Genomic DNA, 15,708 nt, shown 5'->3' with positions numbered 1-15,708 from the left:
TAAAAGCTACTGTGCATAGCAGTTCAGACTTTTGAGTGGACGTGTTTTCAACTCCTTTGGGTGACTACCAGGGAGCGTGGTGGCTGGACTGAATGGTAAGAGTCTAGTTTTATAAGAATCCACCAAAGTGGCTGTACCATTTCGCCTTCCCACAGGCAATGGAAGAGAGTTTCTGTTGCTCTACATTCTTGCCAGCATTTGGTGTGGTCAGTGTTCAGATTTCCGCTATTCAGACGAGTGTGTGGTGTTACCTCTTCGTTGTTTTAATTTGCATTTCCATGATGAAGTGTGATGTGGAGCATCTTTTCATGTCCTTATTTGCCATCTGTGTATCTTCTTTGGTGAGGTGTCTGTTAAGGTCTTTGGCTCAGTTTTTAACCAAATTCTTTATTTTCTTATTGTTGAGTTTGAAGAGTTTGTGTCTTTTAGATAACATTCTTTTATCAGATGTGTCCTCTGCAGGTATTTTCTCAGTCTGTGGCTTGTCTTCTCATTCTCTTGACTTTGTCTTTTGCAGATACTTTTTGGTTTTAATCAAGTCCAGTTATCCATTATTTGCTTCATGGATTATGCCTTGATGTTGTATTTATACATTGAATTTATAGATCAAATTGGGAAAAACTGATATCTTAACCATTCTGAGGCATCCTATCCTTGAACATGGACTGTCTCCACTTATTTAGTTCTTTTTCGCTTTTGCTCATACATTTTGTAGTTTTTCTTGTATGAATCGCGTACATATTTGATTAGATTGGTATTACTTTGAACAAATTATTATCTGTTAGCTCAGTGAAGAAGAAAGAGAGTAGAAGTTTTTATTTTACTTTCACTTACTCCTTTTTGGATGCACTTCCTTCTTTTTGGATGCACTTCCTTTTCTTTATGTGGATCTATGTAATTTTCCTCCCCTCTAAAGAACTTTATTATTATTTTTTTTAATATTTCTTGCAAGGCAGGTCTCTTGGCAACAGATTTTCTCAGTTTTTGTTTGTCTGATAAAGTTTTTATTTTCCTTCACTTTTAAAGGATAATTTTGCAGGTACAGAATTCTTGGTTTGGTGGTGTTTTTCTCTCCACACTTTAAATATTCCGCTTCACTCTCTCCTTGCTTGCATGGTTTTTGAGGAGATGTCAGGCGTAATTCTTATCTTTGTTCTTTTATGGGTGAGATTTTTTTTCCTCTGGCTTCTGTCAGAATTTATCTTTGACTTTTCTGTAGTTTGAAAATATTATGCCAAGGTGGGTTTTGTTTGTTTAATTTTTATTCGTTTTTTTGCATTGTGTTGTTGGTGTTCTTGGTGTTCTCGGTGTTCTCTGAGCTTTCTGGGTCTGTGGTTAGTGTCTGACATACATTTGAGGAGATTCTCAGGCATTCCTGGTTCAGATGTTTCTTGTTCTTTCTGCCTTTCTCCTCCTTTTGGTAATCCTGATATGCACGTATTACACTTTCTGTGCTTGTCCCGCAGTTCTTCGGTGTTGGGGTTTTTATCTTTAAATTTTTTTTCAGTCTTTGTTCCCTTTCTCGGTTTTGGAAGTTTCTGTTGTGACAGCCTCAAGCTCAGAGTCTCCCCAGCTCCATGCCGCCTGCTGAGAAGCCCGTCGAAGCTGCCGTTCATTTCTGTTGCAGTGTTTTAATCTCTAGCATCTCTTGTTTCTTTCTCAGGGCGTCCATCTCTGCTTGCTTTGTCGGTCTGTCCTTGCGTGCCGTCTGCTTTACTCATTAGCGCCCTTATTACCATATTAGGCATCGTCATTTCAAGTTCATGGTCTGCAATTCCAGCATTGCTGCTACGTCTGTGTCCGTAAATTGTGTTTTGGTGCCTTGGTGTGCCTTTTACTGTTCACTTGCCAGCCCCGCATGGTGATGTGCTGGATCAGGGACCCTCCGTAGGTAGGCCTTCAGTGATGTGGCGAGGTGGCGGGAGGGGAGGTGTTCTGCGGTGATGCTGTGATTAGGTCTCAGGCCGGTCGTGAGCCTATGAGCTGTGAGCTTTGCGGGTGTTTCTCCGGTTGTTTCCTGCCCCCTTAGGTGGGGCTGGATGGCCAGAGCGGGCTGGAGTCGGGTGTCCCTTCCTCCAGGTCGGTTAGGCTCTGCTTGGTTAGTTTCCCCGAAGGCAGGCCTTGTTGGGAACAGAAGTCTCTGGTATTTCAAAGCGGCTCCTCTTCCCCATCCCCCGCCAGCAGGAGGAGGGGGTTTTGCTCCAGTATTTACCCTGAGAAGCCGGTGAGGCTCTTGGAGGTGAAACGCACAGAACTGCTGGGTACCCTGGAGTCTAACCCTCAGCGGTGCTCCCGCCCAGCCTCCAGCAGTTCATCAGCTGCGTTCCAGGTCTTCCTGCCCTGGCGGTGGTTTGCGCTGCTCGCGCGTCTCAGCCCTGGCGTGCTGTGGTTCTCTGTACCTGCCTGTTCTTCAGTCTCGGGGGCAGCAGTTTGCCCTGTGCCTTCCTCTGCTCTCTTCCCGATCCTAGAAGAGCTGTTGATTCAGCCTGTTCAGCTTTTCACTTGTTGTTAGGACAGAGTGGCAACCTCTCGGCTCCTTCCATGTGGAACTGGGAACTGCAGGTCTGTATAGCTCCTTTTAGACTGAAATTTTATATTTAATTGAATTAAAAGGTAGTTTCAGATCCAGGATGAAGTCTGAGCTAAAAGTGCTTAAGAATTAGTGTTGCTCTTAAGGCTTGAGAAGCTGTGAGGGTAGTCATAACAAGAAGACTACGCTCCTGAGCTTTAGTTGTGTCTCTCCCACTCAGAACCTTGGCTGGAAGTTCCCTGTAATGGTTAGGGCTAACCTTTATGCCCTCGCCAGTCACGATCCCATTCCTTGGGAACGGAGTAGCCTGAAGCTGGACCCACCTGTTATCATTTATAATGTATCGTGTAGTACATACCAAGCATCAGTTAGGATTCTCTCAGTTTCATGTTACAGAAAAATGGATTCCAAGTTGACTTTACCTTATAACGTTGTTAGAATTGTTCTAATTGAGTGATTCTGGACTGTTGTGAAGCTCCTTTGGCTTCGCTCTTTTCTGTCTGCCAGCTTCATTCCCAGCTTGGTAGCCTGAAGCTTCAGTAGTTCAGGGCCTCCCACCCACGGATGACCACGTTGAAAGGAGGAGAACGCTTTTGCCCAAATTCAGGTTGGAGCCCTCGGATTGATCTTGGTTTGATTCTTGGGGGAAGAAAGTACACTGGTTAGCTCAAGATGTGGGAGTGGGTTTAAGTTCTTTCAGAGGACATGGAATGGGGGGTGAGGGGTGGGGGCGGGCTAGAGGCCGACACCAGAACAGACATAAGGCTGCCTTCAGGAAGTGGCAAGAAGGCGGTAGATGCTAAGTAAACAGCCAATGTTCATGAATTTTAAAATTCCTGCTATAAATTGTCTTCTACTGCAGTCCAACTACAAAGGAAAACTTGGATTCCTTTAATTTATTCATTCATTTCTTCATCCGATTTCTTGGAGGGGAGCCTGTCGTGGGCTGGGTGCTGTTCTGGGATCTGGGGACGCAGCCGTAAGAAGGCCCGAAGTCACCTGCTCTTGTGGAGCCCCAAGGCGTGGGGGTGGGGGAGGCAGTTAAAAAACACGAATGCAAACATGTGCTGGGTCCAGCACTTACTGGAGTGCTCTGAGTGCAAATTAAATGGGGCGGGAAGAATGAGTTGTTGTTGCCAGTAAGTGCTCTGAGTGCAAATTAAATGGGGCGGGGAGAATGAGTTGTTGTGGCTGGTGTGGAGGATGCTGTTCCATGCGTGGTGGAGAGGGAAGGCCTCGGTGAGGAGTTGAGTGAGTAGAGAGTCCTGGAGAAGTGAGCTGGTGAGCCTTAGGGGTGTCTGTGGAGGAGTGTTTCAGGCAGAGGGCGAAGCAAGAGCAGAGCCTGGAGGCAACGTGATACTTTGCAAGATAGTGGGAGAGCAAGAAGGTTAATGTCTGGAGCAGGGTGAATGAGAGGAAGAGAGCTAGGAGGTGACGTCACAGAGGTAGGAGTCCAAGTCATGCAGAGTCCAAGTGACGTTGACTTTTTGCTTCTACTCTGAGTGGAAAGAGACTCTGGGGTGTTTTAAGCTAAGGAGTGACCTGATATGACTGAAGCTTTAAAAGGCTTGCTCTGGCTGTGTGTTGAGAACAGGCCGTTCCAGAACTTCTGCCTTTTGATCCTCAGCAGTTAAGGTTGTACTTGGACCAGTGTAGCCGTGGTGGAGGTAGTGAAAAATTGTTGGATTCTACATATATTTATATTTTGAAGGTGGAGACAGGGATTTATTGATGAAAAGGAGGGGGTATGAAGGAAAAGAGTCAAGGTTGACTCTGTTTTGATCTGAACATTGGAAGGATGGAGTCCCCATCAAGTGACAAGTGGAAGAAGGCAGGAGGAACATGTTCTGGGGAGGAACTTTAGTAGTTGGGGGAGGGGAGTGTTTACGGTGCTTGAGATGCGTATCAGACATTCAACTGGATGTGTCTAGTAGGCAGTTGAACTTAGGAGTCTGTAGTTCAGGGTAGAGGTCTGGGCTTGAGGTAAGAATTTTGATATCATTGGTATACAGGTGGTGTTTAAATCTCTGAGTAAATGAAATAAGAACAAGCAAAATAGTCCAGAAGATGGTGAAAAAACAGAGAGGGAGGTGGAAGGAGAAGGAAAAGATCTAATGGACTCTCCCCAAATGCAGTGGTAGAAATAAATTCAAATTTATTACCTATCGTAGTCAATGTCAGTGTATTAAATTCTTTAGAAGACAAACAGTAGCTGGCTTAAGAAAAGTTATCACTAAGCTGCTGTAAGAAACACTTAAAACATAAGGATATAGGTTGAAAGCTGAAGAGAAGAAAAAAGATATTCCAGTCCAATACTGACTAAAAGAAAGCTCATATAAATATATTGATATCAAATGAAATAGATGTTGAAGCAAAGTTCTATTAGAAATAGTTATCAGAGATAGAGAGTCAGTACGTCACGATAAAAGGTTCAATTCCCCAGGTGGGTATAATTCTCAACTTTTATGCTGTTAGAAACAGCCTCAAAATATACAGTGTGAAAATTGACATCTTTTATGAATTGTAAAATTTCTACTTTTATGAAAAGTAGAAAAATGTTTCTCCTTTTATGAATTGATGTTTCATGATTTTCATTCTTTTTTAGAGGTCTTCTGAAGAACAGAAAATTTGCTTTAGAAAAGAAAATTAAAACTCATTTTCTCTTTCTAGTTACTATATGGTTCATTGGACCTTCTTATGAATCTAAGATGCTGTAGATTCTTATATCACTGTTATCTTTATATTGGAAATTTCATCTTCCTAGATTTTATTAATCTTTATTCCCAACTATGCTAAGAAAAACTAAAATAAAAAATAAAATAAAAAAAGAAAAACTAAAATAAAATAAAATAAAAAAAGAAGAATGAAGGAATTGTCTAGAAAGATGTCAATGTTACTGCATTATCTTTGAGTCTTTATTGCATTGCCTCAAGAGTTGCACATATTTTAAGAAAATACAAATGGAGTCTGGAGGTACCGTCTTTTAGTTTTCATTGAACACAGTTGAGAATTTAGAATTTTTCATTTTCTACCCATAATGGTTAAGAGTAGAAAAGTTGATAGAGGAAGACATTTTGCAGTTGTTAGATGGATAAAATAATGGTCAAAGCAGACAGTGGGGCTCTCGGCCCTCATTACAATGGTGAACTCGATCATATGAGTGAAATCTTAGACTGTGCGTCATCAGATGATAGTATCCTAGTTGAATTTTCTTGAACTCAAGAATTGATCAGCGAACAGTATATTTCTGTGGTTTCTATAAAGGAAATACGGGCTTTGCATCAAGTTAGTCATTAGGCAGGAAGGGCTTCATGATGCAGTATTTTATGACAAGAAGTTAGACACTGTCCTATTTTGCCAGAAGGATGTGTGACAGTATTCTTGAATTTCATATAATGTTGTGCACGAACATTTACTTGATGCAGCTCGCACTTGAAGAGTGTTGACGGCAGCAGGTGTGTGTACAAAGGTGATAGGGAGAGAATATGTAATAGAGAAAAGAAAACAAGGCATTGGCTTGATCATTCTGTTGGATGTTTATAAATCTGCAAATGAATGTATTTTTACAGTCAGGGAACAAAGGATATGGCTGTCCTCAACAGGTTTATAAGCCATTGAGTTCCAGAAGCACTCCATTTCCACTGTCCAAGTTCAAGAAGTAGAAGTGATGGTCTTGTAGTAGAGATATATTTGAAATCTGGGAACAGATTTAATAAAACTATATGTCCCTGGTTCGTGCATGTCAGTTGACCAGTTTTATTCAAATGATAGAGCCCTTTTGTGTGTGTTTGTGTGTGTAAATGTGAGTGTGTATGTATATACACAGTGTGTATTTGTAAGTATGTGTGTATATAATACACATATGTGCACATACCAGGAAAATATAAAAATATGGGGTTTCTGTATTTCAATTTTGACTACAGTTTTCAACTAATTTGCTTTTTTACTATCCTTTTATTTTTCTGTAAATTATTTATATAATGACCTAAATATTAAATAAAAGAGTCTATTGACTCGGCTGACAAAGGGAGTTGATTATTTTTCCTGGCCTGCTGAGGGTTAATGTAACGTACCTGTGTGGATCACTGCCCCCAGCAGTTGACTGTGTACCCCTTTCAAGCACACATAGAATAGTCATGAAAATTAACCATCTGCTTGGCTGTAAAACCTCCACGGATTTCAAAGGCTGAGTTCTGTGACTACAGGCAGCTACAAGCTGTAGTAAATACACAAGCCATTTACAAAAGGCAATTAGAAGAAGTCCCCTACATTGAGAAATTTAAAATAACTTCTGAGTAACTCACAGCTCAACAAAGGAAGTATAATGGAAAGTAGAACATACTCAGAATTAAATTCTAACAAAATACTTTAAAAGTTGTGTAATATAGTTAAGATTGTACTTTAAGAAAGAATAAATGCTCAGGATGAAGAAACTAAGAATCCAACTTAAAAAGTGACAAAAATAACTACAGAATAAACCCAGATAGGGTAGAAGGAAGGAGGTGAAGATGAACATAAGCTTATGACGTGGAAAACACACAGTAAGTAGTGAGGATGGTGAAGTCCGAAGCTGGTTCTTTGAAAGTCAAGCTTCTGGAGGGGAAAGCGCCATGGCTCTCATGAGTTCAGGGCCTGCCATTTGCCTAGACGGCCACAATTAGGGATGTATTTAACCCCCAGCCATGTAGGATGATCCACTTCTCTGCCACCATGTCTTGAAATTCATCTGCATTAAACTTAGTAAATCCTCACTTCCTGGGGATATGGGTCTTCTGGGGCCAGCGAACTTGAACTTGGCCCTGTATCGGACCTCAGTCACATGCTCCTTGTTCTGCAGCTGGTGTGGGTGGACACGATGACTTGGCCAGTGTGGCCCCTGGGCCCTGTGTGCTGGGACTTTCCAGAGGCACACTGCATACCTGTCTGGAGCCTAGACTGGGGACAGCATGAAGTTAGACATGAATGTCCACTGGAAAGGGCTGTCTCCAAGGTCCCTTAGGGCAGTCCACACAAGCAGCAGGCTGTGTGCACTACTGAGGGGGTTCCTGTTTGCCGCCATTGCCCACCAGGCCTCCTTGGGGAAAAGAGCATGGCGGGCTTAATTGGCTGCAGGAGGAGTATTTTTAACATAAACTTTTAAATTGAATTGTAATGAACATATGGAAAATTAACACAGACCATAAGCGTGTAATAAATTTCCACAAAATGAACTCAACCTGTGCAGTCACCGCCCACGTTAAGAAGTGAACACTGCCCTTACCGGCACACCGCAGCGCATTCCTTACGCCTCGTCCTCGTTAACCGTCTCTCACCCAAAAGATGCTGGGTGTTTCTCTGATTTTTATTACCAAGCACTAATTTTGCCTGTTTTCAAACTTTGTGGAACTGGCATTATCCAGCATGTGGTCCTCTAAGGCTGGCTTCCACTCGGCGTGTTTGCGGGGTTCAGTATGTGCTGGTCACCTAGGAATGGCGCAATCACATTTGGGAGTATTTCACAGTTCGTTATGCTGTTGGTGAGTGTTTGGGGTGTTGCTGGTTTCAGCTTTTCTGAATAATGCTTCTATGAATGTGCTAGTGCGTTTTTTTTTTATTGAGTTATAGTCAGTTTACAGTGTTGTGTCAATTTCTGGTGCACAGCACGATGCTTCGGTCACACCTGAACACACACATACTCATTTTCATACTCTTTTTCACCATGAGCTACTACAAGATACTGAATGCATTTCCCTGCACTGTACAGGAGAAACTTGTTTCTCTATTTTATATGTGTTGTGCATGTTTGTTTAGTTGCATGTCATGCATTTCTGACGCATGTGTGCACTTGGGGTGGGACTGCTTTCCAAAGCGATTTTTACCCCCAGCAGCATTAAATCAGAGTTTTTGTTGCTCTGTACCTTTGCTAACACTTAAACTCTGTATTGCTTATAAAACTGTGTTTTTAGTTTATGTTTGCTTGTTGGTTAATTATGTCGTGTTCCTTTTCCTCTCTTCATTAGCCGGTGTGATGCCCTCTTTTGCGAATTGTCTGTATCGCTTGCCTGTATTTCGTAGTTGGCTAGTTTATCTTCCCAACTTACAGCCCTTTGTACGGACGGGACGTGTGTGTTTCAGATACCTTTTCCCACTCTTTCGCTCCCGTATTCCCTCGCCTAATGACATCTTTTGAGGAACAGAAGATTTTAATTTTAGGAAAAATCTAGTGTTTTCCTTTTAGAAGTCTTTGGGGAAATCTTTTAAAAATCTTTGTACTAATTTCTTGAAGATATCTTTGGATGTTTTCACTTAGAAGTTAATTGTTGGACCTTTGACATTTAGGCAGTGATTCACCATTAATTGATTTGTGTGTGTTTGTGATATGAAGGGTCAAGAACTGTTTTGTCCCATGTGAACCTCCAGTGGCCCCATTCCCAGTTACTGGCATGTTCCAGCGGCGCCATCTTTGTCGTAAATCAGGCAGGTATTTTCTGGACTTGCTGTTTGGTTCCATTGCTCTGTTTATCTCTGAGCCCATCTGAAGTTCTCTTGACGACTATAGCTTTACAGTGTGTCTTCTTTTAGCATAAACGCTTCGACTTTTTCTTCATTCTTCAGCCTTTTCCTCTTCAAGAGTATCTTGACTGTTATTAGGCTTTCGCGTATTCATTTTGTCAGTTTCTAAAAGCACTGGGGCTTTGATTGGGACCACACCGAATCTATTAGTTTGGAGAGAATTTACGTCTTTCAGTATGGAGTCTACCAACACTCCACACAGTACTACTCCATAAACACGATGTGGTTCTCTGTTTATTTAGGACTGATTTAGTTTAGATTTCGTAGGTTTTTGTGTCAAGATCTTATACATCTTTTATTAGATTTATTCCTTGGCTGTTTGATCTTTTTAATGTTAATATAAATGCTATCTGTTTAAAATTGCACAAATTTCTTACACGACTATATAGAAAGACAGTCAGTTTTTGTATGTTGAACTTGTATCTAGCAACCTTACTAAATTCACTTGTTTTCATGATTTGTAAATTCTTTTGGCTATTTTTCATGTATAATTAAGTCATCTGCTAATAATCACAGTTTTTATTTTTTTCTTCTGATCTTTGTAATTAAAAAAATCTTTCTTATTCCACTGACTAGTACGTCTGTTCCCATCTGTAGAATTTCTTGATCTCTTAGAGGAAATAATTGACCATTAAAAGTGATGTTAGTGATAGATATTTTATAATTGCTCTTTATCAGATCAAAAAAATTCTTTTATTCCTAATTTGCTGTGACTTTTTAATTAATAGCGAAGGTTGATTAGAGAGGACACCCAAAGCACAAGTAATAAAAGAGAAAAATTGATGAACTGGACTTTTTTAAAATGAGAACTTCCAGAACCCATCAAGAATCATCAAAAGATATTGTGTGTATTTGTGTTTTCAGATTTTCTGTTTCTTTGCCAATTTTAGTAAGTTGTGTTTTCCTAGAAATTTGTGTGTCGTGTTTCAAATTAATTGGGCCAGAGTTGTTAATAATATTCCCTTATTGTTTCATTGTCTGTAAAATCCTTAGTACCGGCCTCCTTTCATTCTTGATTGGAATTTGTGCTTTCTTTGATCTTCCATTATGAGTCTTGCTAAAAGGCCTTTTATTTATTTTAGTTTTTCTCAAAGAGCCAACTACTTTGATTTTTCTCTCTTGCACATGTATTTTCTATTTACAAAATTATTTTTTACTCTAGTTTTTAATCTTTCTTTTCTTCTATTTTGGGATTTTTTCCCTCCCTTTTTTCTGTTTCTAGTTAGGGATACTTGATAAGGGTATCTGACTGCTTTATCAGCGCCTGTGAGAGGTCTGTTAAAACCCACTGTGGTTGTCGACGTGTCAGTTTTTGCTTCTTATATTTTAGAGCTGTCTTTTTTGTTTTTTATTTATAATTCTTATGACTTTTTTAATGGATCATCATGTTCGCTATTGTAAAGTGACCCTCTGTCTTGAGTCATGTTTCTTGCCTTCATTCTCCCTTGTCAGAGATTAAGATGACTTTGCAAGTTTTCTTTTGCTTGATATTTGCATGTTTTTTTACCCTTTTCCTTAGCCATTCTGTGCTCTTGTATTTTAAGACGTATCTCTTGAAAACGGTATCAAATAAGATTTTCAACTCTCCTTGCATAACCTGTGTGAAGATTTCCCTGTAGTGTTTCTTTTAGTGTGGGCCTGCTGACGTCCGATTGTGTGGGTGTGTGAAAATGTCTTTGTTTCACTATCATTTTTGATGGATAGATTTGATTCGTTTGGAATTCTCGGTGGGCAGTTATTTTCCTTCCTGACTTTAAAGGTGCTCTTTTTCTGTCTCACACTGTGGCTTGGATAAAGCTGTATTCCAGGACTTCTCTGCTGGACTGCTGTGCAGCGAATGGGCCACAAGTGTTAGGAGCAAACCTTGATTCTCTTTGGCTCCTGCCATGGCTTCCAGCAGCCTGGTCTCTTTAACCTGAGTGTGCTTTTCAAAGCGTGCTGTGTGGTCACAGGGTCAGAATGTTGGTAAAAGCCCTCCATCAGACCTCTGGTTGGTGTGTTAGAGGGCACCCTCATGGTGTCCTGGGACCAGGCGACGTGATGGATCCCATGATGCAGTTATGGGGGCCCCTCAGGACCACCTCATCCAGAGTCCTCGTCTGTCCCATCAGCTTCCACTTCTGCATTGCTTTGGCTCCTCTTTCATCCACTCCCTTCCCCCGTATCACACTACATTTAGCTACTTCTGTTAGCCAGTATGTATTAGCTAACATGCACTAAGCAACATTTTATATTCTCAGTTTACAGTTATATTCTCAGTGTTAAATGACAGTGAGTTTGAACCATTACTTCATGAACAAATACATCCTGCTAATTTAATGTAGAATTTTTTGGCCCTACTAACTTTTTACTTTTCATAGCAGAAATTAGTTATGAAGATATTATACCAGACATCTAAAAACGTTTAAAGAGTAACATATTGAGAATCCATCACCTAACTTAAGCAACACAGTATTACAAAAAAGATTGAAGTTCTCTGTGTCCGTTGCCAGTCACAACCCTCCCCTCTGCTGAGGTCACCACCAGTTGAATTTGGAGTTTATTACTTCCATGAATGTTTATATCCCTAAGTAGCATTCTTCTTTTAAAAACTTATGTAAATGGTTATTATCTTTTGTGTCTTTCTGTAATTATATATAATTATGAATATGTTATATTTATTTCTTTACTTATAAATCTTCCAACATTGTTAAATTTATCCATATTTATACTTTAATTCCTTCGTTTTCATGTTGCACATACAACATTCTGTTGCATAAATATGTTCCAGTTTTGTTATTAATCCTTTTGTTGAGTGTCTAGGTTATTTCCAAGTGTTTTGCTATTTTTATGTATGTTACATTGAATGTCATTGTACATGTTTCCTCGGGCGTGTGTTTGAGAGATTTTCTAGGGCATGTATACCTAAGAAGTAACGGGTTGTGTAGGGTGTGTGCTTGATCAGCTGTAGTTCTCACTCCCGCAGGAAGTGTGTGGGCTCAGAATGTCCCCGCCTCGGCTGATACTTGATATGATGTCCTGTCATGATCAGTTTCTAGTGGGCTAGTAAGAGAGTGAGGAGCTGAGCGTATACCGTCCGTCCTGTAATTCTACTTTGTCGTTTATTTGTCTGTTTATTTAAATAGGGACCTACCTTATCTCAGAGAAGTTAATTTTATAAAAAAGAATGTCTTTGTTGAGCCACAGAGTAAACAATCCCTTAAGGAATTCTTTATGTTGATTTGTATCTGTTCCCAAGTGATGAGTCTGGGGTGAACTAATTATCACACTGTCGGTTTGTATATACTTTCAAATGAGTGATTGTTAAATGTGATCTGTGGTCACCAAGCGGGCATCCATGAGGGCACAATGGTTTTCGCAGCAGTGAGGTGCCCTTTTCACTGGGTTGGCATTTGCACTGATGGGGCAGAAGCAGTGGTGGGTAAAGTGCCAGCATACTTGCAGGAACCAGGAAAGTGGCATCAATCTGCAGTGATTTTTGTTAACACGAATGGGCTTATTTGTATTATTCAATGAATAAATAAATACTTAAAAATTTTTGTTTCATTGTATAATAGAATAACTGTTGGTAGATTTATATTATATAATCTGAACAAAGCCCCTTCCTCTAAGAGTATGAAGGGGGCCTGAGACCACAAAGTTGGAGAACCATTACTTTAAGCACATGGTAGATGTATGAACAGACAAGTATTTTATTCTTTCTGATGCTGACCAGCGTCTTTGGGATGGAAAAGTTAGATAATAGAATTCCTTTGGTAGATAAATTCTGTCTTATCTTCAAGTTATATATGAATCTTAAGTAAATTTTCAATTCGTTGCCTTAAAATTTTGTTTATAACTGGATTATATTTGTAAATAAAATACTTTGCAGGTGCTGATCTTAAGGAAAGAGTCAAAATGAATCCCAGTGAAGTTGGCCCTTTTGTCTCCAAAATAAGAGCAGTGATTAATGAAATCGGTAAGCACAATTACTTTGTCTGTTGAGCATGCTGAAGAGGACCTTAAATGTCAGCTTTCAAAAGTTTTACACTGTCTTCTATATAAGCTTTGACTACAATATATAATTAGATTTTCATGGCCTATAGCTGGTTGGTTGTAAAGCAGCATGGAATATATTTAACTTGAAAAATAGTGAAAAATATTTTATAATTAAAGATGCCTCCTGTTTATGATGACACAGCATGTGGAGGTAGTTCTTAGAAAACAAAGAAGAATTTGGTGTAAGCCTTTGACGTAAAGTGTCTATATTTCTTAAATAATTGCATACACAAACGTATTTATGGATTTGGAATTTTTTTGGTTTTTCATGTAAATAGAATCATTCTGTGTAATGTTTATATTTACGTACCTATTAATTTACTTTTTTATTAATACTTTTTAATATATTGCTGATAGTAATGCACAGAGTAGTCTTATCCAAAATTTTAAATTATTGCTTCCTTAATGAACATTTAGGGTTTTTGTTGTTGTTTTGTTTTTTTGCTGTTTTATTGTTTATAATAAAACAATGATTATCTTCGTACAGAGTCTTTTAGAGCATTAGGATGTGTGTATAGGATAGGTGTCTAGACATGGTGTCGCAGTTCTCAGGACGCACTGAATATAGAACGCACCGAAGAAACTGAATCAGTAGTTGAACGTTTTTTCACAGAGAAAGCCTGAGACCCAGTTTTTACATGTTCAGTCACTTGCGTTTCAGATTCTTTCCCTAGCCGGTGAGGAACAGATCATTGCAACCGTATACTACCTCTTCCACAGAACGGTGGAGTGAGAGTACCTTCCTAAAGTCATTATTTCAGATCTGCAGGACCTTATGCATAAATATGACACAAACAATGGAAGAAAGGATTGAGAGGAGCCACACCTGTGAACATAGATGAGATCAGTAAGTTCATTACAAAGACCAAGTTGGATTTTCACAGGAATTGAAGGGGGAGAGAAAGATTTCCACTTGAAAATATTAAATTTAATTCGTGACGTTAGCCAAGTAAAATCATGGGTTTTTCTCAATAGACTGAGAAAAAGAATTAGAGAGATGTCCGCTCTATCACAGGTAAAGCGCAAGGCAAGCCAGGAGGAGCCGAGCGCGCCTGTTCCTGTTCTGTTCTCTTAGTAAATGCTCATTAGGCATCATCTCCTGTTTCACTATGGAGATTTCAAATCAAACAGGCTCTGTACTCACAGACAATAAAGCGGTAATAGAATAGAAAAGAAAATCAGCTGGTCTCCTAAAGTCAGAAAAAAGACAGGAGGTCCCCACCACCTCTGTTCAAGATGGTTCTGAACATTCTGGCATGTGTGCAAAAGGCAGGGAGTGGAAATACAATGATGGCTGAAAAAGAAGAAATATAACACTGTCTTTCTCCATTGGTGATTGTCTCCATTGAAAATCTATAAGGATCAATAAATTATTAGAAATAATGAATGTTGCAAGATAGCTGAATAGAAGATTCGTATTAAAAAATAATTAATTACCTTTCTTCCTACCAGCAACAGACAAAAGGTATCAATCAAAGAAAGATAACGTTGACAGTAGAAACAAAAGTGGATCTAGAAATATATGCAAGCTGTTTGGAAAAATTATGAAACTTTACTGATAAGACACTAAAAAAATTAAATGGAGACATTGTCTTATTGAACAGAAAGATTCAGTATCAAAAAGATGATTCTCACAAATGAAATTAAGTGCATTAATTTTGTGAGGAACTTGGTGGGCACAGACAGGCCCCCAAATAAAATAGCTGAACATTCTTAAAGAAGAAGGAAATAAGGGTCCTTGCCTTATTATGCTCAAGACCTATTTTAAAGATACAGAAATTAAGGTGGTATATTACTGGCTTTGCGATAGACGAACTGACCAGTGGAGTGGACCGTAGAACCATAAAGTAGGGGAACTGATATGGAGAGAGGAGGCGCTGCAGATCACTGGCGGGTGGCAAAGACGTGACCACGGTTGTGAAATGAAACAAACTTGTATGGTCTTGATGGAGTGAAAAATCTCTTAAACACAAAAAAAAAACCACAAAGGGAAAGGTTGATAATGTTCTATGAAATTAAACTTAAGAACATCTGTTTGTTAAAAGACACTAAAGAAAGTAGAAAGAAAAGCCACAAACTGGGAGAAAACACTTGAAACACATATCTGCCCAAGGATTTGTGTGTATATATATATATATATATATATATATGCATATAAGAATCAACACATGCATACATATATGCAGCCTGGAAGTCAATAAGACAAAAATGTTTCCCACAAAAGCGAAGTGGGAAGTACGTGCAGGAAAGATGAGCATCCTCACAGGTAATCATAGAAATGCAGGTGCATACCACAGTGGGATACTATTTTATACCTACCAGATTAGCCAAAAATTCCTAAGCCTGCTATTACCAAGAGTTAACGAGGAAGTGGATCATTAGGAAGTTTATACACTTCCAGTGGGAGTATTAATTGGTGTGACTGGTTAGGAAAACAGTTCGGTGTTGTCTTACAGAGTTGAGCATCCACATCCCATAAGACTCAATAGTTCACTTTTTTTGTGGAGTATTTGCCTAGAAGGGTGCACTTTAGGACTGTTTTTTCTAGACCTATAGTTAACAAATATATTTATGGTTTGGTCCAGTAA

At 39.4% G+C, this 15,708-nt stretch overlaps 1 protein-coding gene and 1 non-coding gene across 11 annotated transcripts in view; one reads left to right on the top strand and one right to left on the bottom strand.

Moving 5' to 3' along the window:
* Nucleotides 1–15,708, top strand: part of AUH (AU RNA binding methylglutaconyl-CoA hydratase) — a 144,962-nt gene that overhangs the window by 36,331 nt on the left and 92,923 nt on the right. For 8 of the 10 annotated variants that reach the window (XR_010379186.1, XR_010379185.1, XM_064482445.1 and 5 more), the window contains one exon: nt 12,954–13,040. The exons of the other annotated variants lie outside the window; for them this stretch is intronic. Coding sequence is in view for 6 of the 8 variants with exons in the window: in XM_064482445.1 (XP_064338515.1) it covers nt 12,954–13,040 (87 nt within the window). In the remaining 2 variants the exon portion in view is untranslated. The remainder of the gene's footprint in view (nt 1–12,953; nt 13,041–15,708) is intronic. 10 annotated transcript variants of the gene reach the window in all.
* Nucleotides 7,508–7,642, bottom strand: LOC116149925 (small nucleolar RNA SNORA70). Its single transcript, XR_004133543.1, has one exon. It is a non-coding gene; the product is annotated as a small nucleolar RNA SNORA70 (small nucleolar RNA).

Source organism: Camelus dromedarius, chromosome 36 (genome assembly GCF_036321535.1).
Source record: "Camelus dromedarius isolate mCamDro1 chromosome 36, mCamDro1.pat, whole genome shotgun sequence".
Lineage (NCBI taxonomy): Eukaryota > Metazoa > Chordata > Mammalia > Artiodactyla > Camelidae > Camelus > Camelus dromedarius.
The sequence above is the reverse complement of the archived record's forward strand: the minus strand, read 5'-3'. Positions and strand labels throughout refer to the sequence as shown.